The sequence below is a fragment of the Schistocerca nitens genome, chromosome 12 (assembly GCF_023898315.1).
Source record: "Schistocerca nitens isolate TAMUIC-IGC-003100 chromosome 12, iqSchNite1.1, whole genome shotgun sequence".
Taxonomy (NCBI): Eukaryota; Metazoa; Arthropoda; class Insecta; order Orthoptera; family Acrididae; genus Schistocerca; species Schistocerca nitens.
In genome coordinates, this window is record NC_064625.1 from 2277749 (window position 1) to 2304575 (window position 26827).

At 48.7% G+C, this 26827-nt stretch overlaps 1 protein-coding gene across 1 annotated transcript in view; it reads left to right on the top strand.

Moving 5' to 3' along the window:
- LOC126215301 (trichohyalin-like) overlaps positions 1–26827 on the top strand; it is a 262572-nt gene that overhangs the window by 107543 nt on the left and 128202 nt on the right. Inside the window, exons 8-11 of the mRNA XM_049941984.1 lie at positions 2377–2589; positions 10759–10924; positions 19428–19549; positions 22661–22891. Coding sequence (XP_049797941.1) covers positions 2377–2589; positions 10759–10924; positions 19428–19549; positions 22661–22891 — 732 coding nt within the window. The remainder of the gene's footprint in view (positions 1–2376; positions 2590–10758; positions 10925–19427; positions 19550–22660; positions 22892–26827) is intronic.

The following is a 26827-nucleotide window of genomic DNA, read 5'->3' on the forward strand; positions in this document are numbered from 1 at the left end:
ATTCGTGTGCCGGTCCTTTATAGCGCACGTATTTCGCCTCTGTCGTATACATTCCACGTTAGGTTTTTCCATAGTGTGTAACTTCGACAGAGCTCACTATACACATTAGCGTCAGTCATTTGACTGCACGTGTCTCCTACGAGTTTCCCTCGACAGTCGGTGCCGTGACAACCGACTCGCACGGCGAGATTCCGCGGTCCGTAGCAAATCTCCGAGACGGGACGGCGTTTTCGTGGAATAACCGTTCCCACGAGAGGGTGTCGCTGTGTGCGGGAGTACGGTGGACGTCGCCCCCACCTCGTAGGTACGCCGTGGTCACTTTTGCTCGTGACGTGCACGAAAGAAATAAAATTTCTCGGGCAGTACGTCGCTGAAAAAAGACACCTGTTTACTAAAATAACGAAAATGCTCACTAGAGATGACGACTGTCCTCGGTCGGAGACGGGACGGAGGGAATAACACTTTTTTCCGAACGATACGTTACCCCTCGAGGGGTGGCGAGGCTCGAGCACAGTACGCAGGTTCGAGTCGGTGTAGGTTGTGACAGAGGTGCAGACGCTTGCACAGGTCAGGCTGTCGTGGATAGCTGCGTGACACTGGTCTCTGGACTGAAGACAACAACAGCAACAAGTCACAAAGTTTTTATCATCTTCTTGGAAAAAATACAATAGGAGCTATGTAGTTAATTTTTTGATTGTTTGCAGAAAGATGTCTGCTTGTAACAATACGAGTCAAGATAGATGTAACGGAACTTGAATAGCGTATTTGCCTCTATTGCTTACGGTAGAGAGATCGATCTTTTGTTCCTGTCTGTATATTTATGTATAATATTGCACGAATAAAGGCTGGGCGAGTGTAAAGCTATTATTAAAAAACACATGCCGCGTGGTTTGTTAAGATTCGGTCGTTCATAATAATAATAACATGCTTTTGAATACAATTAAAATATAACGGCGATACCTGTTTAGTGTTATTGGAAATAATATGTAGTAAATTAATGAGTAAGGTAGCCGAACCTATAAGAAGATGTAAAATTGGGCATATTGAGATGTTTTGCTTAATATCGACGAAGCCGATGATACGGTGTCATTTTTTCGTTTTCTTTTAGAAATAAACAAGTAAAGAAGTGTTAATTGTGCGTAGTGAAAAAATATAGGGGTGAGTTTTAAATAACTACAGTATACGATCAGAGTAACAAAAGGATAATTAGTTACATGAAATCGCAGATAGCGAAGTGTGGTCATTAAATCGAGTATACATACAGGGTGGTCAATTCCGGCATAAATCTATATGCATCTCACGAGGGACGTGGTATTGAGACCGTTTTTTTTTTATTATATCGCCGACAGCGGGCTCCAATTTATGAAAAGGAGAAAAACGTTAACTTTTACGCGAACTCTTAATAATAGCGGATCAGAGACAAAAGTGTGTAATTGTCTTACGCCTAACAAACATTCGTGGAGGGCGGTGGCTAAACTAGAAGAGTCAATAACAAAATACTGTATCATTGTCATTGACTGTTGGTGTCCAGCAACCAAAACTGTTCATCAAAGGGTTTCGATGGAACTTGGGAGTTAGGGTTCAGGCACTCGCATATACTCCACATCAGAGTGTGAATGAATGGTGAATGCGAAATAAAACCGTGAACAAAGTGACGTTAAATAAAACGGAAGAAACAAGACAGTTTGGTCGTATCTATTATCATTGCATAAACTGTAACATTTCTTATCATTGTACGAAGTCTTTATAGACGATCTTCATGACAATTTGCTTCAAAGGGATCTCGTTACGAGTTAAGTTTTGGGGACCTGGTCAAGAGGGGGTAGTTTGTAGATCCTAACTACTGCAGCTATTCTGGAATCAGGTGCTACTGTGACAGTTGTGTCTTGTCGACGACTTAAGGTTACCGTATCTCACGCTCTAATATCGACGCGCCTTTCCACTCGGTATAACGGTGCCTCACGGCAACGCCGACGACAAAGGACGATACGGTAGATGCTGTCCTACCACACGTCGAAATTCCTGTCACTGTACTGCAGCACGCCGCTACAGGATCCGAAACAAAATGGTGAAACAAATTGACGGATTGGATTTCAGTGTGTAGCAGGACAGCAGACAAATTGTCACAAACAAACAAGAAGTAACTATAAAATTTGATTTATTTTGAGTGTATAATTTAAACTTTAATACTAACACCAGCATTTTGTATTGAGTGTATCTGTACAAACTGTGAACACTGTCAGTAACAGAACTGTGTGATTTGCCCACATATTCATAAAATTCAGTCTTTACAGTCTGTTCAGACGAATCACCTGTTCCGAATTAGTGAGACAGACCGAGCCGAAAATCTCTGAGGACGGGTGACGTGTGACGCAGGAGAAAGAGGCGGCGGAGCGCGAGGGCCGGTTGCGGGAGCAGAACCGCGAGCAGGAGCGCCTGCTGGTGGAGAAGGGCGAGGCGGTGGCGGCGCTGGCGCGGCAGCTGGAGGAGGCGCAGCGCGGGCTGGGGCGGGCCGGGGCGCTGCGCGCCGAGGCGGAGGAGGCGCGGCGCGACGCGCTGCGGGCCTCGCAGCAGCTGGCAGCCGCGCAGGTGGGTCGCCGCGCCTGTGCGTGGCGCTTCGGTTGCCGACTTTCAAAATTGCACACCCACAGAACACGATTACGGAGGCAAGTAGGTGGACAGAGCTCGATCGTGTTTGTCATTTTGCCATTGCGTGTGCTGAAGATGTGCAGATTGTCACTACTGTGTGTATCAGATGTGTATTGTTCCTGTCTAGAATTATAATTTCTGGGCCGTTTGTGGATCTGTAATTTGCTCGGGTGTCTTACGGACACCTGTACGTGACTATATTAATGCTGCACTGCAATTTAGCCGATGTACTGTATTCGTGTGCCTTTAAATGACTTCCCTAAGTAGATCGCTAGGTCCCCTCTGGCATTTTTGAAGTGTGAGCTCGTCTGCAATGTTACCCAGTGTTGCAGCAAGAAAGGTAAGATGTCGAACTTGTGATACGAATCCTCGTTATCGTGGCCATTGTGTACAGCTGCCTTTTAACGGTGTTACAACGAGAGCAATGATTGTAATAGTGACTTTCCTTTAATGACATTAATTTCGTATTACTTATTGGATGTTTTTCTATTACAAAAATGATCTCACTTTGATTGTGCCAACTTCTTCCAGTAACTGACCCCCTCGGAACGAAATGAATCGACATTTATAATTTTGTCCGTAACTGCGACCGCATCTCTGCACGTGTTCTTCTTTCTTCAGTTTCCCTGTACCTGTCTGTCCTCTCACCCTGCCAATCGTCAGTTACAAGGGATCGAGTTTCCCTATGCACTGAGCATCTTTAAGAAATGTGAGATCGACTACTAGATGACACGAGAGGCCGACTGACAGAGTAAAAAGAGGCAGGGAGTACCGTTTGGTCTGTAGAGCAGCAGCCACGGCAGGAGGGATCGGTTAGCAGGGTGCTGTGACTCTGATCGTGGGCTAGTCATTGAATATCACCTGTGTGGCAGCTCCACCAGGGACATATCAACCCTTCTAAAGCCACCCGAGATTTGATTGTAAATTAGAAACGCGGAGGAACGACCACATCTAAACCGGGACCGGGTGGACCTCGTATACTGAGAGACGGGGACAGTCGAGCATTGCAGAGGACGTTTGTAAAACAACTGCACAAAATTGGCAGACGGAATCACTCCCGAGTTCCGAAGTGCTGCCGGCATTCCGGCGAGCACAGTGACTGCAGAGGGAGGGAAAATAGTCAGATTTGACGGTCGAGCAGCTCCTCGTGAGCCACATACACTCCTGGAAATTGAAATAAGAACACCGTGAATTCATTGTCCCAGGAAGGGGAAACTTTATTGACACATTCCTGGGGTCAGATACATCACATGTCCACACCGACAGAACCACAGGCACATAGACACAGGCAACAGAGCATGCACAATGTCGGCACTAGTACAGTGTATATCCACCTTTCGCAGCAATGCAGGCTGCTATTCTCCCATGGAGACGATCGTAGAGATGCTGGATGTAGTCCTGTGGAACGGCTTGCCATGCCATTTCCACCTGGCGCCTCAGTTGGACCAGCGTTCGTGCTGGACGTGTAGACCGCGTGAGACGACGCTTCATCCAGTCCCAAACATGCTCAATGGGGGACAGATCCGGAGATCTTGCTGGCCAGGGTAGTTGACTTACACCTTCTAGAGCACGTTGGGTGGCACGGGATACATGCGGACGTGCATTGTCCTGTTGGAACAGCAAGTTCCCTTGCCGGTCTAGGAATGGTAGAACGATGGGTTCGATGACGGTTTGGATGTACCGTGCACTATTCAGTGTCCCCTCGACGATCACCAGTGGTGTGTATGGCCAGTGTAGGAGATTGCTCCCCACACCATGATGCCGGGTGTTGGCCCTGTATGCCTCGGTCGTATGCAGTCCTGATTGTGGCGCTCACCTGCACGGCGCCAAACACGCATACGACCATCATTGGCACCAAGGCAGAAGCGACTCTCATCGCTGAAGACGACACGTCTCCATTCGTCCCTCCATTCACGCCTGTTGCGACACCACTGGAGGCGGGCTGCACGATGTTGGGGCGTGAGTGGAAGACGGCCTAACGGTGTGCGGGACCGTAGCCCAGCTTCATGGAGACGGTTGCGAATGGTCCTCGCCGATACCCCAGGAGCAACAGTGTCCCTAATTTGCTGGGAAGTGGCGGTGCGGTCCCCTACGGCACTGCGTAGGATCCTACGGTCTTGGCGTGCATCCGTGCGTCGCTGCGGTCCGGTCCCAGGTCGACGGGCACGTGCACCTTCGGCAGACCACTGGCGACAACATCGATGTACTGTGGAGACCTCACGCCCCACGTGTTGAGCAATTCGGCGGTACGTCCACCCGGCCTCCCGCATGCCCACTATACGCCTTCGCTCAAAGTCCGTCAACTGCACATACGGTTCACGTCCACACTGTCGCGGCATGCTACCAGTGTTAAAGACTGCGATGGAGCTCCGTATGCCACGGCAAACTGGCTGACACTGACGGCGGCGGTGCACAAATGCTGCGCAGCTAGCGCCATTCGACGGCCAACACCGCGGTTCCTGGTGTGTCCGCTGTGCCGTGCGTGTGATCATTGCTTGTACAGCCCTCTCGCAGTGTCCGGAGCAAGTATGGTGGGTCTGACACACCGGTGTCAATGTGTTCTTTTTTCCATTTCCAGGAGTGTATTTCTGTAGTCGGTGCTCGTATCCTGTGGCAATCTGTCGGGACGGTTCGGGTTTTGCGGAAGGATACGGACGTCGGTACGGTGTACTGTGGACGGTACGGGAAGAGTTCGGAGATGACGATTGTTTGTGCCGGCACTAGAATGCTTGCTGCCGTAGAGAACCACCTGTAAGGGGCCGGATTGAGGACAGTAACATTCTGAAATGTTTTTCTTCTAGTCGGTGTAGGGTTTTATGTAGTTGCCAGCTCACTTCTCGTCGTCGAAACCGAGTCGGAGCACTTCACAAAATCTGTCACCCGATGTAACGTCTGACGTATTTACCTTTTTCTTTAATGCGGTTGTCGTAATCGATTCTCTCGAAGTGGAAGTACCGCCAAATGGTGCCTCTGAAATTCCATCTGTAGCCGTGGAAAGGGACTTCTTCACGTCCTGCAGTTGTTGTCGAAGCCAAAGAAGATCTATTTGTATCACGTCCACTACTTTCCTTTACAAACGTGTGTTTTCTCGAATGGGTGTAAAGATAATTAGTATAACCCACAAACTAGAGTAGAACACAACTTTTATACGACACGTACCTCAGAGGATCGACGTCACTGACCAGATCACAATTTATTTCCCCCGTCAAAAAATCGTACCGTCTTTCGTTTCGACTCTCGGAGAGTGCAGTCGCTCCGTGACAGTCGAGCCACTGCCGAGCCGCGACACCGAATCGTGAAAGGAGCCACCCGCAGCAGTTGAAGCGTTAGTTTGTTGCACTCTCTTGCCAATTTGCCACTTTATCGTATTCCACATCTCCCGTTTAATGTCTGTACCTACAAAAAGAGACACCTGTGTGAAATATATATTTTGTGACTCACTTCCTACTTAATATTATTCTGTCACGATCGTCTTTCCTCGTACTGCAGTGCGAAATGTCATTTGCCTCAATGGCACGTAACACTCCACTTCGTGAAATACGGAGTGGCCTGCCCGGACTCTCGACCCGAACCGAACGGAACTTCTCAGAGACGGGGCAGAATGTGGTCTCGGCTCGAGACTGTAGCACCCGGCTTCACTACCTCCTCCGGTTCCGGCTCTCGAGGGAGGAAGAGCTGCCGTTCCTCGACAGACGTTCGGACGCTCGGTCGAAAGTGTCCCCCGGAGAGCTGGAGCCGCCCACTAGTAGCTTCCCGATACCTCCGGTCGCTTAGCGTGCGCACTCACTCGGCCTCTCAGTTCGTGCGCCTGACACACCTGCTGAATTCACTCCTGGTACAACATTTTCTGATGTTGACTTGTGTTTCCAGGAGGCCTTCTGGCAACACGAATTTAAGTGAGGAGTGATGTAAGAAGCGTACTATAGTACAGTATCATATGTTTTTCTATTGTTATTTGCAGATTTGTCATAATAATAATAATAATAATAATAATAATAATAATAATAATCAAAAGGATCATAATGATAAGAATAAAAACTTCAAATATCAGTTCTCTTTGCTTCTGAACTGTTGTTTTTGCACTGTGTTGATTTCAACTGGATGACTTTTGATTATGTTCTAATTTACAAGTTTTTCTTCAAAAACGTATTGTAGCCTACTTCGTTTGATTGTATTTGTTAGCTAACTCCTTCCACAGTTTTTGGTTCTGTTAAGCTTGCTGCTGCTATAATTTGAAGATTGTTTTTTATATCAAATAAGTATTCAGCCGAGATAACTAATAAATTATGAGATGGGAATGCCGACTAGTACTTCCTTTCGAGGGACGAAAACTGTAAAACTGCTGATGTACAACCGGCTGTACTCCTAAGTGACTAATCCGGGACGCAGTTGAAGTTGCGGGTTGCCTTTCTAATAGCTTTCAGGGGTAACAAAACTCGGTTTTCGATATTTCACATGTTTATTGACGAAATATAAAAGTATAAAGTGCTGTCATAATCTTGGTGAAGGTGTGTACAGTGGAGGCAAAAGCCGATGTGAAGTAACGAGGAGTGCGGATTGCCCAAAGAATTCGGCGTCAGAACGTGTGTGACAGTGTGATGCCATTTCACCGTTGCTTTTTAATTTGGTCCCAGAGGAAGTAATGTGGGAAATGGAAAGAGAAGGCAAAGTGATGAAGCTAAATGGAAGAACACATTTATATGGGTATGCAGACAGCATTGCAGCCGTAGCATAGTAAGGGATGCCAAAAGTTAATGGGGGATTTAGCAAATAAACCCAGTAAGATTAGACTGAGGATTAATGCGGACAAGATTCAAATGATAGAAGTATCCAGACAAGTTCCCAAGAATGGCCCATTACAGGTAGGATGATGTAACAAAACCAAAGTGGGAAAATTTAAATATCTTGGCACTCGGTTCAACGGACATAATAACCTAAACGAGAAATTGATCAATGTGTTGTCAATGGGTCTAAAACTTATTCCAGTCTGAAGCAGGTAATGTTTTCAAAAAATCTGTCAATTACGACCAAACTTAAAGTTATAGTGCAGTATATGTAGGTTGCAGTAGGTACTGGGAGATGAAGAAGCTTGCACAGGATAGAGTAGCCTGGAGAGCTGCATCAAACCAGTCTCAGGACTGAAGACCACAACAACAACAACATATTGTAAGTATTGTTATGTGGGACACAAACATTAACCAGTAAAAAGAGAGAGAGAGAGAGAGAGAGAGAGAGAGAGAGAGAGAGAGAGAGAGAGATGAAGAGAACCTGTTGACTTCCAAATTGGAAAAGCACGAGAAAGATAATTGGACCAGTCCACGGAGAGATGTAGTGGTTAATAAAAAAAAATGGGAGAAGAGAGACCGTGAAAAAGGGAAAGAATGAAAAGCAAATCGGACTTTGTATTAATAACAGAAAAGCTATCGGACTTCGTTATTCGGAAAAGCTATTGTTGGGGTGGTCCTTGTGGCGTTTTAGAGCAAAAGTTAAACCAATTTTCACTACAAAAGTTATTGAAAAGAAACAGAGACTAACAGAATGTAACTGACAGGGGGAAGTGGCGTAGACGAGAGATCATCCTTTACCAGATTAACTTACCTTCTTTCGGGCGGCGTCCACGTCTTCAAAAATCTCCTTCATTTCAGCATGAAAAAATCTGCTCCGAAATCTTGCAATAGTCCAGGGATCACTAATTTATACCAATTAAAATCATCTTGATACTGTATGCAATTTAATTCACTTTGCTACTTCCATCCACCGAATTTCTTAACAACTTCCACAATGTCTACACATTACAATCAGATCAAGATTAGCCATTAAGTTTTTACGTCAGCATCCGATCACGCCTGCCTTAAGCTACCACTATCAAGAGACAATTGAAAACGGATAGAAAACAAAAAAAAAGGTTACAATTTTGGTATTTTCTCTGCCGTCGAGCGCTCGTACCGCTGCGACGGGATATTTTTATCTGAGGGAACGAGTGTAGCGCGGCGAAATTCAAAGTCCCGCTACAGAGAACACGCGGAGGCTTAGAAAGAACCAGTAACTGTACAACCTGACTAAACCACCGAATGTCGCACTCCCCCCTTGGGTCACCACTGTCCGTCGACATCTATCCGCGGTGAACCTGCTCGTCCCACCTAGGCCCCGTCTGGCTGACCTTTCCAATTTATGACTCCAAAACTCCCTCTTAATGCTCCACAAAATACAGAGCCTGATCAATCCCAAAATGCAGTTGTTAACTTTTTCACCAAAAAGCTCAGTCCCACAGAAGTTTCAGTCGTATTCAGAGGCCTCACTGTTACCCACACACGCAAAGTTTAATCGTGTTTGTCAGAGACCTACTCTACTTTTCCCTAAAGTAGAAACACTTCTTTCCCACCAAACCCTCTATTCAAAGACAACCTAATCCCAACATTGAACCTCGCCTCTCCCAGTTTATGCCTCCATCTAGCTGAGACACCTCCCTCTGGTTACCTTCCATGAATTCCTTTTATCCTACTTGGCCTCACCATCCTTCCCCAAATCCCTCGCTAAGAACACTAAACTTCCAGCAGAAAACCTCAAAACATATACTGACCTGATCGTCACCCCAGCAACGTCTCCACTACAGTCGTGATGGACCGCTGTGATTACACGACGGAAGGCTTCTGTCAACTGTCTGACTGCTCCACCTACGAAGTCTGCCATACTGATACCATCCCAGAAGTCCGACATAAGCTCAGTCCCTACTGAAATCTTTAGCCTCGTTCCTGAACCTACCTGCCTCATCACCCCAATGAAAACAGGCACACCCACCTTCAACATGAAATCCAGAAACCCAACAATCGTAGATGCCCCATTGTAGCTGGTTATTGTGCTTCTACTGAAAGTATTTCTGCCCTTGTCGACCGACATCTCCGACCGACTGACCGAAACCTAACCTTTCACATTAAAGATACTAACCGTCTCCTTCACCAACTCTCCACCATTTCCACCCCTTTACCTCCCGGATCGCTACTTGTCACTGTTGACGCCACATCTCTGTACACTGACATCCCTCGTGCCCACAGTCTTGCTCCTATCGAACACTACTTCCCCCTAGGTCCTTCGGGCTCCAAACCCGATACCTCGTTCCTCACTACATCCTGACACATAACTACTTCTCCTTTGAGGGGAAGCTATATAAACAAATCCGTAACACGGCCACAGACCCCTCTTACACTGACCTGTTTGTGAGCCACCTGGGTGATACTTTCCTAGCCTCCTAAAACTCCTACGCCGTATAGTTCACTTTCTATCTTCACGATCTGGACTCTGGGTCAGGAAACCCAATCCTCATTCCTTCGCAACCTGAAAATCTCTTCCATTCACTTTACCTGGTTCTCTTCAACCCAGCATGTAATCTTCCCGCACATCGGCTTCCTCCTTTCTGAAGGCTTCACCCGCACTTCTGTCCGCGTTAAACCAATTGACCACCAACAGCAGTCATCCCTTCCACACCAAAACGCCCCTCTCATACAGCCTGGCCAAGGGGGCGGTGTATCTGCAGTGACGAGCACACTCTTCTCCAGGCCGGCCGGTTGGTTTTTGGGGGAGGAGACCAGACAGCGAGGTCATCGGTCTCGTCGGATTAGGGAAGGGCGGGGAAGGAAGTCGGCCGTGCCCTTCTAAAGGAACCATCCCGGCATTTGCCTGGAGTGATTTAGGGAAATCACTGAAAACCTAAATCAGGATGGCCGGACGCCTCTTCTCCGGTACACTGAAGCTCTCTTCGAGACCTTCACAGACGACGCCCCAAACCTAATCCGTAAACAGATTCCCCGTGCCGTGTCGTCGCACCACCCCCTCCCCCACTACTCCCGTCAGTCAGTTACAAACAAGTGCCCCTCTCGTCACCCAATATCACCCCGACTACAACAACTGAATGGTATCCTCCGTCACAGCTTGGATTACCGGTCACCGTGCCCTGAAATAATGGACATTCTACGTAAGATCCTCCCCCTCCCCCCCCCCCCCCTCCTAAAGCAGTGTTCTGTCACCCACCTGATATCCTAGTCCATCCCTACACCACTTCCGACCCGAGGCACTGCGCTCGTACATGTTAAACTGTGGTACCATTTAGCGCAGCTGCCGCGTGCCGACTCGTACAATATTGAGACGGTCGTGTGCCGGTTGCAGCGAGAGCTGGAGCAGCTGAAGTCGGAGTTGAAGCAGTACGAGGTGCTGGACTCTCTGGGCCTGCTGTCGGCCGGAGGCGACTCCACGGTCGACAGGGGGGTACGCGACAGCAGAGGCGGCGGCGGCGGCAGCGGCGGCTTCCACGCCGAGCTGCGGCGCGAGTTGCAGCGCAGCCTCGCAGGTCCGTGTTGGCTCTCTCTTTTATTATAACTTTGAAATACTTTTCTCGTAACTGTGTATATTTGGCTGAAAGTTTGACAGTTCTAAGTAAAGAACAGGGTACTGTATTCAAGTTTAAAGCTTTTCACTTGTTGAACAAAACTTCATAATTATTATGTCAGAGATGACTATCATTTGTTGCCAATATATTCAGCGTTCAGTGCAATCGGTGAATAATATTTGCAGTCAATGTGTTTGCAGGATGTATATGTCCAGGGACAACTGGGAAATCTGGGGAAAAAAAGGAATATGGAAAAAAAAACCGGGAATTTTTCATTGTTTTACTTTTCAGTTAAATTTTTATAATTTTGACTGGTAAGAACTGATACACTAATAAAGAACTTTCTTTACCCCCATTTACTGTGAAATAATACTACAGCAATAAAATATAAATGAGTGAATAATACCAAAATAAAACTTCCATTTACAACAACAAAACACAGTGCACACAAAAACATCTGCCGACAAAAAGACTGTCCGATACTTCGTAACAATAATCTGCGTAATGTGTGTCTTTCTCCCGAACCTCATTTCGATGAGCGTGACGTTGCAACTGTTTACATTTCTAACAGGTCACATGAAAATTTGTGAATGGTGATTTGAGAAGCATTGCTTTCAAAGTAAATTTTCTTTTAAGCAAGAAAAATTGCGTTATGTGTGAGAATGTGTGATGAATTTCTTAAATCGCAGGGCATTACACTCACATTCAAAATTTAATGCTGAGGGCTCAGAAGACCACCCATTTGTCTCATTATTTTAAATTTTACTGGCAGATACGTGTTCGATATACTTTAGTGGGTAACATCCACTAAGAAAGACCGACAAGTTTCGAGGTTAGTTTTTCATATTTATTTTAGTTCTTTCATAGATTACAAATTATGCAATAATGATAGCAAAAAGAATAATTACGCTACGAAAAAAAAGTGTGAAGTTAATTCTCGAGCGGTTCCACACGTAATTGACTTTTCTACTGAAAAGTCGAGTGCTCGATGGAACATTTATTCGGCCAGGTAGTCCACGAAATGTTTGCAGTGAAATTTATAATCGTGTTTGTCAGAAATACACAGTTGCAGCTGTGCACTTAGGGTGGTGCCTAACCACACCCTCAAGGATGGGCGGGGAGGGGGCAGGGAAGGGAGGAAAACAAGAAAATTTTGGTAACCAATATTATGTGTGAAAGATTAGCTTTTCTTGTTGCTATACTGCATGTATATTAATTTACACAATCAACTTTTTCTATTTGTGTGTTTGTGCCACGTAATAATGATGTTGCTACTAACTGACTACATCACGTGTCCTATGTCCTGAATATCTGCTGTCATTGGCTGGCAAGTTTTACATTCTGAGGGAAAGTATATTGTCATTTAATAAGGAAAAAATGTGCTTTCACTAGGGGCATAGTGTATTGATATTTTCACTGGGAAAAAGTGTGTTTTCACCGAAGAAAAAGTGTATTTTTAACTGGGAAAACTCTAAGAATTTTTTTATTCTTGTCCGCATATATGCCCTGTATTTAGTATTTTCACTTCCTGTAGTTCCAGTTATTTCAAGTTGAAACGTGTCAACGATTTAAGGTTTTCGAAATAAAGAAACACTGAATTTCCTTATTTTTTCATTAAATATTGTCACGTTGATGTTTGTTCCATTAGTACATTTATCTTTGGCTGTATATAAAAAAATAAAAAAAAATATTAAATTTCCTAGCAGATTAAAACTGGGTGCCAGACCGAGACTCGAACTCAGGACCCTGGCCTTTCATGGGCAAGTTCCGTACCGACTGAGCTACCCGAACACGACTGGTGACACGCCCCCACAGCCTCAGTTCTACCAGTACCTCGTCTCTCCTACCCTCCGAACTTTGCAGGAGCTCTCGTGCGAACCTCACAGAACTGGCACTCGTGGAAGGAAGGATATTACAGCTCGTGGGACATTACCGTAATCAGTCGGTAGAGCATTCGCCCGCGAAAGACAGAGGTCCCGAGCTCGGGTCTCGATTCGGCAGGCAGTTTCAGTGTGCCAGGAAGTTTCGTATCGGTGCACACTCCACTGCAGAGTGAAAAATTCAATTTCTCGCATTAGAGTTTGAACAGATCGAGTCTGCTAGTGACTGACTCTCAGTTGAGATCGAACAAGTTCGATTGCAGGCTCAATTACAAAGCCTTCGATTTCAATTCTGTTTATCACAGTAAAGTGGAATAATTATACGATTGCGTGGGGTCCGTCCTCTCCGTCACGTTCGAAAGAACAGACACTGCGCAAAATCTGCAGCTGTGAAACGTTATACGTGAATCGAAAGGTGACCACTGCTGTCAGCTGCAGTGGCATACGGAGCAGAGTCAGCGGCGAGGAGTGAAAATGTGCACCGGACTGGGATTTGTACCTGGGAGCTCCCGCATTCTAGGCAGGTGCGCCGTCCGGGACAGAGCGCCGTCGCGACTGCGCGGACGCACTCGACACGCCTCACGACCGATCCACACTCCCACCGAGCCCCACCTACCTGCACTCCCTGTCCGTTATACTCCCGTTTGCTATTCAGAGATTCCCACAGGAGGTCGTGCATTCACACCGAAGAATGTGGATCCGTTGCTGAGCTAGGTTTACCGATTATACGAATGGGCGGTATCTGTTCTTTCGAACGTGTCCTGCTGTATCTGACAGCAGTGATCCCCCTTCAGTTTACATATAAAGTGGAAGAAGGCTCTCGACAGTGCGACACTGCCGTCGTTCGAAGTCACCGTAACGTCGTGGCGACGGGCACCTCGGAGCACCGGGTAGTGAGGAATGTGAGAGGTGATGCGGTGCTCGGAACTGCTGGCAGTTACAAAATACTGGACAAATGGAGACATTATTACGTCGAGCACGTGACACGCGCAGTAGAATAATACCGAATTGACCGCTAGAGGTGTTTGCGACTGTGCCGTCCGAAGACGTTTACGGTAGTGGAATATCTGTCGGAACGTGACACAAAATTGCATTTGACAACACCTTGTCGAGAGAGCTAACAGTTCCTGGGATAGCGTAATTAAAGAAGCAGTAGAGAACAAAATATCTGATAATATCCTAGTAGTGACAGTTGTTAGCAGCTGAACACAGTGTGGAACCTGGCCGTCAGGAGGTTAAATTGGACTCTGCAGATGCGAGGCAGAAATGCCGTCTCAAATGTCGACGGACTGAGAACCGTCGACGTCAGAGCCGCTGTCGCAGACTGCGTACGGACGGAGTCGGCAGCGAAATGACAGTCGGCTAGCGGTCGACAGGGGTCGAGGAACGGTGCCGAAAGCAGACGGAATTATAGTGACTCGTCACAGCCGGAATAGTGAGTCGTATTGCCGCGAGTCCGTCCGGTTCTGTGTCGGAAGTGTGTCCGGTTGCCTACAGTGACTGAAAGGGGCTAGAATGGTGATAGAGTATAGAAAAGACAGACTGACTGATGCAGTATCAGTTTGTTGCGAAGAATGGCATTATTTCACTGCCGTTGTGGCCCCGTGACTCTCAGTCGGTGGTGAACTGTTTGCAGTGCACCTCTAGTGGTCGACACTGTCGGTCGTCGCCGTGTCAGGAGTCCGTGTCGGAGGGTCCACTCTGTCTTATATCTGTCTGGATTTCTTCAGTGTCTCTCTGTTTATAACGAAAATTTCAGCCCCGTAATGACATTCTGAACTGACCTGTTGCTTTGTCACAATTTTGTGTACTTCGATACGTATTTTTTGTCTCCCTACATATCTTTCGTAAGGCCGATGTCAGTTTACATTTTGTGGCAACATATTTTGTAACTAGTCGTTTCCACCTCACTCTCCCAAGTCGTTTTGCCTAAATACTTGAACTTAGAAATCCTATAGATGTTCCCGTAATTAATTTTTAGAATTTTGCTGCCGCTTTTTGCTAGGCACACATTTTGTTTTTTCAAGTGATTTTTACAGACCTATTATTTTCTGCTTTTTCTTTAAAAAAATTTATTTGTTTTTGTGCTGTTTCTATGTCGTGACATACGCTCGGCAGGTCATCTGCAAAGCTGAGCAGCGAGTTCATCTTAATTTGATTGGATCATCAATTTTAAGCTTTGATTTTAGTGTTTACCGTTCTTGTTTTACCTTGTCTAAGGTGCAGTTGAAATGTACTGCGGTGGACTGTAACGTTGTCTCACTCCTGTTTTACTTTCAAAATGTTCCAAAGTTTCTACCCAAACTTTAGGTTAGTTTTTGTACTGTGTACTGTTTCACTAAAAACTGCATTAGTTCTGAGGTAAAGACCTTGTTCTTAATAATAGGGGAAGGGTAATTACAGTCCAGAATTCAAACAATGGAAAATCCAGATTGGAAGATAACAATATTATGAGAGGGAAAGTTGCCACTCATCATGTAGTGGAGATGCTGAGTTGCAGATAGATACGACAAAAGAATCTCTCAATTAGAGGGCCTTTGCCAACAATAGACACACACACACGCACACACACACACACACAGAGAGAGAGAGAGAGAGAGAGAGAGAGAGAGAGAGAGAGAGACAAATGAAACACACACACACGACTGCAGTCTCAGGCAACTGAAACTACACTGCGAGCAGGAGCACCAGTGCTTGATGGGAGTGGGTGAGAGTAAGGAGGAGGCTGGCACGGGGAGGTGGGGAGTGGCGGACAGTAAGTGCTGCTAATTAGACGGAGTGCACGTCAGAGGAGAGGAGGGGGTGGCCGAAGTACAGGAAAACGAGAGAAATAAAAAGTCTTGGTGTGGTGGTGGAATGACGGCTGTGTAGTGCCGGAATGGAAACAGGAAAGGGGGCTAAATGGGTGAGGACAGTGACTAAGGAAGGTCGAGGCCGGGAGGCTTCCCGGGACCGTATGGCACAGGCTGTGAAGCAGTCACTGAAATGAAGCATATCACGTTTGGCAGTGTGCTCAGTAAGAGGGCGGTCCACTCGTTTCTCGGCCACAGTTTGGCAGTGGCCACTCGTGCGGACAGACGGCATCTCAGTTGTCGTGCCCGCACGGAATGCGGCACAGTGGTTGCAGCTTAGCTTGTCGATCACGTGACCGGTTTCACAGGTAGCCCTGTCTTTGATGGGATAGGTGACGTTTGTGACCGGACTAGAGTAGTTGGCGACGGGAGGATGTACGGGGCAGGTCTCGCATCTCGGTCTATTACAGGGGTACGAGCCACGAGGTGAGGGATCGGGAGCAGGGGTCGTGTAAGGACGGAGGAGTATATTGCGTAAGTTCGGTGGACGGTGGAATACCACTGTGGGAGGGTTGGGAATGACGGTAGGCAGGACATTTCTCATTTCGGGGCACGACGAGTGGTAATCGAAAGCCTAGCGGAGGATCTAATTCGGTTGTTCCAGTCCTCCTCCAGTCTTCTTCCTCCAATTCACCTCGACAGCTGCTGCCACCCGTTCCGTACCGAGAAGTCACTTCCATTCAGCTTAGCCACCGGTGGTCGTCACATCTGCAGTGACGAGCGGTCCCTCTCGAAATATTCCGAGGGTTTCACCGGAGCCTTCACTGACCGTAATTATCCTCCTAACCTTGTACAAAAACAATTCTCTCGTGCCTTACCCTTCCAGTCTCCCGACACCTTCCAAAGTCCCACTGTCCGATCACAGAGCAGTATTGCCCTCGTAACTCGGTACCGTCCCGGCTGGACCGACCGAATTAACTTCTCCGCAAGGGTTTCGATTACCTCTCGTCGTGCCCCGAAATGAGATATGTCGTGCCCACTATCCTTCCCACCCCTCCTATCGTGGTATTCCACCGCCCACTGAAACTACACAGTATACTCGTCCGTCCTTACACGACCCCTGCTCCCGATCCCCCACCTCGTGGCTCGTACCCCAGTAATAGACCGAGATGCGAGACCTGTCCCGTACGTCCTCCCACCACCACCCGATCCAGTCCGGTCACTAACATCACCTATCCCACCAAAGACGGGGCTACCTCTGAAACCGGTCAAGTGATCTACAAGCTAAGCTGCAACCACTGTGCCGCATTCTACGTGAGCACGACAACCGACGTGCCGTCTGTCCGGACGAGTGGCCACCGACAAACTGTGGCCGAGAAACGAGTGGACCGCCCTCTTACTGAGCACGCTGCCAAACGTGATATGCTTCATTTCAGTGACTGCTTCACAGCCTGTGCCATACGGTCCCGGGAAGCCTCCCGGCCTCGACCTTCCTTAGTCACTGTCCTCACCCATTTAGCCCCCTTTTCTGTTTCCATTCCAGCACTACACAGCCGTCATTCCACCACCACACCAAGACTTTTTATTTCTCTCGTTTTCCTGTACTTCGGCCACCCCCTCCTCTCCTCTGACGTGCACTCCGTCTAATTAGCAGCGCTTACTGTCCGCCACTCCCCACCTCCCCGTGCCAGCCTCCTCCTTTCCCCCACTCAGTCATCACTGCCATCTTGCACTGGTGCTGCTGCTCGCAGTGGGGTTTCAGTTGCCTGAGACTGTAGAGTGTGTGTGTGTGTGTGTGTGTGTGTGTGTGTGTGTGTGCGCGCGCGCGCGCGTGCATGCGTCTACTGTTGACGCAGGCCTCAGTGGCCGAAAGCATTAAATGGGAGAGTCTTTTTGTAATGCCTCTGCGACTCAGCATCTCCACTATATTGTGAGTGGCAACTTTCCTTCTCATAATAGGATTACAGTCCAATGTGTTGCTTAAAGTTTTGAAAATCTACAAAATAGTTTCTTAATATAAATTTGGGACTGAAACCTACGCAGTATTCGCCAGTTTTGTGTTCAGCTTGTTTTTGTGGTCAGACCGGGAGACTGAGAGGTAGAAGTTTCTATATGACAGGAGGAGGAAAAATTGTTAATATCAGTTCTGTCCTCCTTCATTTGTACAGGGTATATCGCTGCAGTTTTCCAGAACTTTCTCAGTTCCCTCAATGTTTTGGAATTTCAGCGTAAATTTTTTTACCGATTGACTTTGCAAGTTCTGCAACTGTTTCATCTTCGTCAGATGTGTTTCGGTTTGCTTAGCATTTTTTTTCTCCACACGATGCTTGTGAATACGTATCAATTTTTAGGGAATTTCTGGTGGAAATCTTTCTATGTGCTAAGGGTATTTATGGGTTTCGATCGATAGACTCGGTAGCTGCGATGAACGGTTCAGCACAGACGTGGCCTCACACACTGCGGGAAGGCAAACATTGCGGAATTTCTGAGCAGCCTTACAGAAGACCAGCTCCAGAGCTGTGTGAGCAGAGTTAAGATTTGTTTACGTACCCAAACGGGTTCTAGGAACCACGGCAGAGTGTACGTGTTTGTAAAGTACGCTAACTTGCTGCATCATTTTCATTTCTTTTGTGACAAATGTCAAACACATTTTCTGATTGTGTGAATGACTGTGCCCTAGTAAACCGAGGAGTTTATCAGTTTCGGTAAAACTTTGCTCTCGATAAAAGTTTTGCAAAACAGTTCACGAATGTATATAAGTTACTGTGCTGTAATGGACTGCAGAAAACTGGTGACACTGAATAATAAAATTAATTATTAAATGAACGAGGTGAATATTTACATATCTTTCACCACGAAAATTCATTCGTACCATTTTGAAATTGAGGCTCTACCTCGACACCGTGCGGTGACAGTGAGTGCCGCAAAGTACCACGTTTACTGCGCCGATTGACATTGGCGTCTCGAAAGGGACACGAGGCTACTCCGGCTCCTCACGGGGCCCGGGAACGGGTCTGCCGTCCCTGCCGCCGAGTACCGGTCGCGCTCCGGCAGGAGGTCGGGAGTCGGGTGTGGAGCGGGAGTTGTCGCTTCTTCTGTGCCGTCCCCCCTCGTCCGCCTCTTCTGTCTCTGTCGTGTTCTAAGTGTTTGTCTGTTTGCATCTGTGACCGGCAGCCGTGTTAGTGTCTGCACTACACCAGTGTAAAACTAAACGAAAATTTAGAATAATCACGGCGTCGACTGCACCCGCGTCACGTCTGTCGCCAGGAGGACGGTGCGCGGTGGGGTAGAAGTGACGCAGAGAGGGGGGAGAGTAGAGGACCGGTTGTCACTCTCCACCTCTTCTCGTATCGATCTCGTTCCTTTTTTTGTGAAAGATGCTCACTAGGGTAACGGGAAGCGGTCGAATTGAACTCGATCCGTCACGTCGTCGCATTACGAAGGTCGTACCGGTTGCTCTCGGAGTCCCCACGTTCGGTACGAATTGCGCCCGTTCGAGGAGTGCGACCGTTCGGCTCGTCCACCGCCCGTGCTCCTACGAGAGTGACGCTCTGACACGTGTGACGAGAAGTGCGGCTGACGGCGGCCGTAGTAGTCGATTCAAATTTTTTCCTTACCGATCGCAATTTGACGCTTCCCCGTATCTGTGTAGTGGAGCTGTACGTCAGACACTGTCGTCGAGTGTTCGAGATTGCAGGCTGTAGAGACGGTCCGTGTGTCGGGCAGGCCAGAAGGTGAAGCGGGAGGAGATCCGGCGGCTGCAGGAGCAGCTGAGGGAGCGCGACCGGCAGGTGGCGGCACTGCAGCGCCAGCAGGAGCTCTACCTGCAGGAGGCCGACAAGTTCAAGGTCAGTGCTCTTCGTCTTTGTTTTGTATTTCTCTCCACTTAGTTTTATGTCTCCGTAAGCTGCCAACTATTTTTAGCTAATAGGCCTAAACACTTGTACGATCGACACTCCTCGTGCTCGTATTTGTTTCATCAGAATTGCCAGTTGTTAGGTTATACGTTGCCTACTGTATTGGTACATAAATTTGTATACACCACAGTGGTAAAAAGTACTTTTGTTTCAATTATTCCTTTTAATATTAATTGTTTTCTTTTATATCAAATGTATTGCTATATGCTCAAAATTTACACACTACGTACTGTGTGATTGTGATTTATTGTAATGACTGTACAGAGCATACAGCCAGTTTGAATTATTACTGTGCTTTCCGGTAAAAGACGGGGTAAGCTTTCGGCCGTCTGCCGAATGCACTGCGGAGTACCCGTGACACTAGCTAGCTGACGGAGAGGCGTGAGAGAAGATTCGCACGGTCGCCACGGGCCGTGTCCTGGGGAGCGGAGGACGGCACTGTTGCTACGAGGCGGAGCGGGCAGTCTCTCCTGCCGTCTGCCTCCGTCGCTGCCGTCTCTGTTCGTCTGGTATCTGGTTTGAATATTAACCGCGTTTTCCTCCCCTCGGTATTCCTGTATTTCACAGACACTCCGGCTGGCAGACTCGCCACAATCCCACGTACACGAGCCGCCGTTTACGCTGTACTGTCAGAATGTAGTCAAAAGTTTATTTTACTTCTCTCTGGTGTCGCAAACCGCCTCCTTCCCGTGCCCTCCTCGCCCGTCCCCGACACGGGTGCCTCCGTACCGGGGGACCTGCGGTGGGGTGGGTCGGGTCGGGTCGAGGTAGGCAGCGGCTGAAGGAAACGGCAGCACCTCGAAGGGAAGCGGCAGGTGTGCCGGCTGGGAAAGCAGGGGGGGGGGCGGATCCCGTGCGGGCTAGGCACGTCGCCCGAGTGTGTCGGAGGTGGTGGGGTGTGGCGAACGGTAAAGGTGCCGTGGAGGCGTATGCGCGGGGAGGTCCGGTACGAAGACAGAGGAAGGGGAAAACTGTAGGAAGAGGGTGTGGGGACAGTAGGCCAGCAGAAATTGAGCCCGGGAGGATTACAGGAGCGAAGGACGTGTCGCGAGGACGACTCCCGTCCCTGCAGTTCAGAAGAGCTGGCACTCGTGACGGCACAGGTCCTAAAGAGGTCACCGAACTCGAGCACGTCGTGCTCTGCAGCCTGTCGTGCCGCCGGGCGGTCCGCTCTGTTCTCGTCCGCAGTTTGCCTGCGGTGGTTCGTTCTGGTGGTCAGCCAGTCGGCTGTCGTGCCGACGTAAAAAGGTGTCCGGCAATTGCGACAGAGTCGCCGTGTGGCTCGCCCGCTTTTGTAAGAAGTGGCTCTGCCTCTGACGGCACAGGATAAGCCTACGACACGACCGGAGTAGGATGCGCCGGTGGGGGAATAGGTCACACCTCCCACGTTGGTCTTTTTCAGGGGTACAAATTGTTTCAGTTGCTGCAGTCCAGCGTGACACTGGGTGACGAGGGGGTGAGCGGAGGTGCGGTCGGAGTAGTCGCAGAACTGGAAGTAGACGTCCGGGTGAATGGGTGAAACGGCTGGGAGAGAAGGAGTCGAGATTGTAAAATGCCGATCGTCAAGATCTCATCGGTGAATGTTAAAAGACGAGGGGTTCGAGTTTCTGGAGGCTAGGAAGGTTATCTCTAGATGACGCACAAACAGGTTGCCACAGGAGAGTGGCGTACTGGAGCACGCGGCTGTGTTACAGATTTACACGCACGCGCGCCCTGGGACGGCCGTGCGGCCTTCGTGCGACACGTCTTCCGTCCCACACCTCGCCTTCACCTTTCCCTTCCGTGTCTTTGTGCCTCCGCAGTCACTTTTGCAGATCATTTTAAATATCTGAGCTCTGCAACTCTGCCATCGTGAGTAATAGCAAACTTTAGAGGCGAAGATACCAGAAGATGCACTAACTTTTCTCGTATTCGTTCACTATTGTGCACGTGTTAACACACCCCTTCTGGGCCGGCCCCTTACTGAACTGACGTGGCGGATTTACGACGAGGGCCGCAGTGTGCGGGCTGCTGGCTGCGGGCTGCTGGCTGCTGGGTGGCCCCGTTGTGGTTCAGACAACAGGGGTACACATATTCCGTCCTGGGGGTTTACGGGGTGAAAACAGAAAGGTCATCGGGCCATTCCCTAAATTAACTGTGCCAAATTCCATTGCAAAGATGTCAACCGTTTGTAGATGCGGGATGTAAGCACGAGAAAACAAAGAAAATTCTCTAACCTCGTCGTATTGTGGGGCACTTTCTCACTGAAGAAAAAAGTGTGTTTTTCACAGGCGTGAGTAATAAGGATATTGCCTGCCGGGTCCACTGCGGAACCTCTCGTAGACAGCTGTCGAAACAGTTGCGCATTCTGACAACGGCCCCACAGTTTGTTTAACACCACACGATGTTTGTCGTGGACGATAGTCACGATTGAAAAAATGTCGAAGAATCTTTGTTCACTTATCCAGTTATGCAAAGAATCTGATAGCCTGTAAAATTAACTTAAAATGTAAATTGAAATTATGTCCTCTTGACAGTTCCTTCTTACTACATTAAAGGAGAGGGACTGAAGAAAGTGAAGCACAAATCACTGTCTGAGAACAAAGTAGCTCTAGCCAGTCAGTGCTGCAGTGTTTTCCACTTAGCGAGTGTCCTATAGGCGTATAATTGACTCGTTCCGTATTGTAGTGAGAGATTGCAACTGCCACAGAGGTTAGACTGCTACTCACCACGCAGAGGAGTGTCGATCTGTCAGACGGGGTCCTTCATCACACACACACACACACACACACACACACGCAGAGTGTGGCCTCCAGATTGGGAGACACCAGGGGCTACATGCATGTGAATTGTGCATTTGTGTGAGTTTTTTTCTGTCTCTGATGAAGTGCTTTGAATGGCAGTCTACCTTATTTGCATAAGTTTCACATTCAGAAAAATATTACGATTTACCTGTTTCTTGTTTGTAAAAAGTAAAAAAATCAAAAAATATTCGACGTATAAGAGAACAGTGGACGTGTGCCGCAGTCTGTCGGCATTACAAACTCTCCGTCCGATCTGCAGGACGAAGTCGACAAGCTGTACGCCCAGCTCGCCCGCCGCGACAGCGCCGACGGCTGCGCGGACCCGGACGCCGAGGCGGCTCGCCGGGTGGCGGAGACTCGGCGAATGGAGCTGGAGGCGGCGAAGGCGGAGGCGGAGACTCGGCGAACGGAGCTGGAGGCGGCGAAAGCGGAGGCGCGCGACCTGGCCGGGCGGCTCGCGGCCGCCGAGGCGGAGCTCCGGGAGGCGCAGGTCCGTACCTCTGCGGGAGGGCGCCGAGAGACGGGGCACCGAACTTACCGCAGTTGCGAGTTTCCTGGCAGTACTCGCCATTACAGACAGGTGGAATTCGGACGTCACACCGGTGGGTCCGTAGTGGTGCTCAGACCTGCGGATCGCGTCACTTAAAATTGACCGTTGTAGCGTAACCGTGGTGTATCGAGAGAGAGTGTTTGGACGACAGACTGAGGGTGGAAAGTTTGGAAAAGCTCGTCGTGCAGTATTCTACTGTACTATCGGAGAGATTTTGCTAAATGGGGACAGACCACAGTAAAAGAGCTCCGAGATGAGAAAGAGTAGAAAAGGTCACACTGAAATATGTCCCGAAATAGAGACGGAGGTATTCCCACTTGAAAGTAGAGATAAGATATTTGACAGCACTTGTTTCAGTTATTGAAGGCACACGTGTGAGCACAACAGACCTATGGGAACGCTCTGTCTGGACTAGTGTTTTAGCTCCACACTTCAGCAACTGTCAGTCCTCTACGTTCGGGTGTGGAGTACTGGCGACTTCCTCGTGGGACGGGTTATCCTTCCAAAGTGCCCCACGTACGAGGCATATCTGCACTCCCTGTGGCTTACTGCCTCTCCTGCCGGATGCGGCTACTACACGTCGGTGTTCCGGTTCACTTCCCCATTTCTGTTCGGACGCGTGTCGCCCGCGTCTATCCTGAAAGACCGATCGGACGAGTCGGTCGGGTCGTACGGCCTGCCCGGTCACTGGACCTCGAGCCTTTAGATCTGTAGCTGAAAGAAGTCGTGTATGCGGATCCCGTTCCAGACGTGCAGACACTGAAACTGTGCACCTGTGCTGCCTGTGATGCCATTCGATTGCGAGGTGGCACATTCGAACTTGCGTGTCAGTTGCCACCTCGTCATTTTCACAAACGCTTGAAGCCCGGGGCAGGGAGAGGGGGCGACTCGGAAAGCCTCGTCCGACGGTGATATTGCGAGAGCGTGTCGTACACTCCGTCGAACTTTACAGTCGCGACAAATTAACAAATATCCTATAGCAGAGACACCGTACTTTTCTCGTGTTTCCCTGTTAGGGAACAGTAGAGAAATAGTGCGAAAGTGGTGCAATAAATCCTCTGTCGAGCACTAAGTGTGCGATGCAGATTAATCTCGTAGATCTGGACACGGTCGTAGGACGGGTCGCCGGTGTAGGTCTCCGGGGATTCGACGACTGAGCTGGTGCGTTTGCCACAGATACGTAGGCTGTAGGAGGGCAGTGTGCCGTGTCGAAGGAGTGGCAACTGTCGAAGTATATATGTCGTCACTCGTCACGTCAGTTTTACGAGGACCGTGGTTCGAGTTTCGGCTTCGGTGAGGTTTAGGTGGATACCGAAATATGTGGCTTGGGATTTAGAAAAGACTGGGCGAATTTGAGGCAGGAAAAGGAGATACGCTGTCACAGGAAGTGGAGGAGCTGTTCTTTCCCACGAGTCCAGACTGCGGACACACGGCGGACAGATCCGTACCGAGCCGTGGCTCGTACGGAGGCATTTGTGTTGTTGTTTCTCCGTCACTCCATTGGTGAGGGAAACAGGTAAGGTAACAACTGGGAACGATACGACATACTCTCCACCGAATATTGCACGGTGGCTCTCAGAGCGTGGGTGTAGGTGTAGATTATACTGCTCGTTCGGCTTATCTTCTGTCCGTCTCCGTACTGTTCTCACTCTGTCCTCACACTGTCTGTGTACTGAGGTTGTCACCCGCTCGCTAGTGTGCCGCCGTCTGGTATTTCCTGGTCTCCCTGATGCCTCCTCCATCACAGTCACACATCACCCTCATGTTAGGCAGGGCCCGAGTGAGCTACCACTCCCCCCCCCCCCCCCACCCCCACCCCCTAACCTGTGCCTCTTTCCTCCCTGAGGAACGAACTAATAATTTTGGAAGTGAAGAACATTTTTTTCATTTTTAAGTACGTGTATCGGCAGGCCCACATTGTAGCTTCTGGAAAACAAGCAGCAGTCATTCATTTTGTCTCTCTGTAATTTTATAGTTTTTTGTGTGAGTCTACCTTTCGGTACTATCGGTATGAGCCTTGTAATACTGAAGTTTTAGCTGTTAAAAGTGAACACGTTCTAAACGTGTCCCACTACTCTACTGGCCGTGCCTGGTACAGATACGTTTGGGCTCTTTATCTTGTCTGGTCAGCAAAGTCACACTATTAAGTGTGTCTTTTAGTGTGACGTCTGCAAATTTCAGACGATTCTTAGCTGACTCCTTTGCTGTTCAAAATTGGCTTAAGTTTGAAAATAAGAAAAAATTGTAATCGTAGAAAAATATGGGAAATTAAGTTGGCTACTACGAATCTGTCGAGCACTGAAACGTCTCGGCACATCGTAACTGTGCGCCGGAGTGGGACTCGGACCCGGGAGCTTTGCCTTCCGTGGGCCGGTGGCGGAGGCCTCGACAGGAGCCCCGGGCTCGAGGCCCGGTCTGACGCGCAGCTTTAATCTGCCAGCGAGTTTCAGATTACCGCACACTCTGCCGAGTGAAATCTCACTCTGCCGGACGCTGTCGACGTATCGCATTTCGAGCCGGCACTCGCCGTATTTTTGAGTTTTCGGCTACATTTCACACACCGTCTCGGTGCGCTCCTTTTCTACGAAAATATTGTGTAAACTGACATTAACTTGGCTGGAAACTAAATAATCAGTGTACGATTGTATATGTGGTTTGGGAAGCTAGTGTGGCAGACACCCACCACTTCTCGTGAGAAACTATTACGGGAACTACTCTACGTAGCTCGAAAAGTTTCTCGCAAACGACCCTCGTTCCCTTTTTATGCTGCTACCGTTTGTTAAATTGTGGTAAAGGTCTTATCAAACCCCATATAAAAAATTAGTCGTCACTTTTTCAGCTGTCGTATTTACTAGATTCGTCAGCTCAGTAACTGGAGTGAAAGGGAAAGTGACATTTTATATCATCTCGTAACAGACACTCAGATAATGGGTTACAATCTAGTCCATTTGTGAAGAATTTAAGTTCAGGCCAAGTATCTTCCTTGTTTAATTGACTCAGGATTAATGGTTTGTCAAAAATGTGATAGTGGTTTTTTGTATTAAATGACACATTACTTTCTTCGGGAATGAAGTAGACGACTGACCGGATGGCAGAAGTGCTGTGTCGTCGGTAGGCACACGGACAGGAGGTACAAAACTTGGCTAACTTTCTAGGTGCAGGAAAAACGTGCGCACAAACACACACACACACACACACACACACACACACACACACACTCTCACTCACTCACTCACTCACTCGCGTGCACACATCTGTCTCCCTACTCTGTGCTTAGTCAGCTCACCCACAGTGAGTGTACTAGGGTGAGGTGGGGGTGTGGCGGGGTCGGCTGAGGCAGGAGGCGAGGGCGGGGTTGGGGTGGCTTGTGGGAGAGTGGGGAGCCGCCTGTGGGTTGCTAGGGCTGCAGGTAGAGTGGGCAGTTGGCAGGCAGTAAACTAGGGCGTGAGGTAACAGCAGACAGCTAGCAGATGTGGCGACAAAATTGGGCGGTGGTAGTGGGGCAGGGGATTGTGGACACACACGTGTTCACGCGGGCACGCACACACACACACACACACACACACACACACACACACTATTGTGTGGGTGGGGATCATGGAGAGGCAGCAAGTTTAATCCAGAAAGGCTATGGGAACAAAGGATTTCCTGTAAGGATAATTCCCATCTGCGCACCTCAGAAAAGCTGGTGGTGGTGGTGGTGGTGGTGGTGGTGAGGAGGAGGAGGATGCAAATGGCACGCGGTGTGAAGTGAAGTGGCCATTGAAATCTTGGATGTTCTGCTCTGCTAACTGTTGTGCTACTGGGTTATCTGCCCTGTTTTTGGCAACAGTTTGGCAGTGGCCATTCATTCTAGTTGACAGCTGGTCGGTTGCC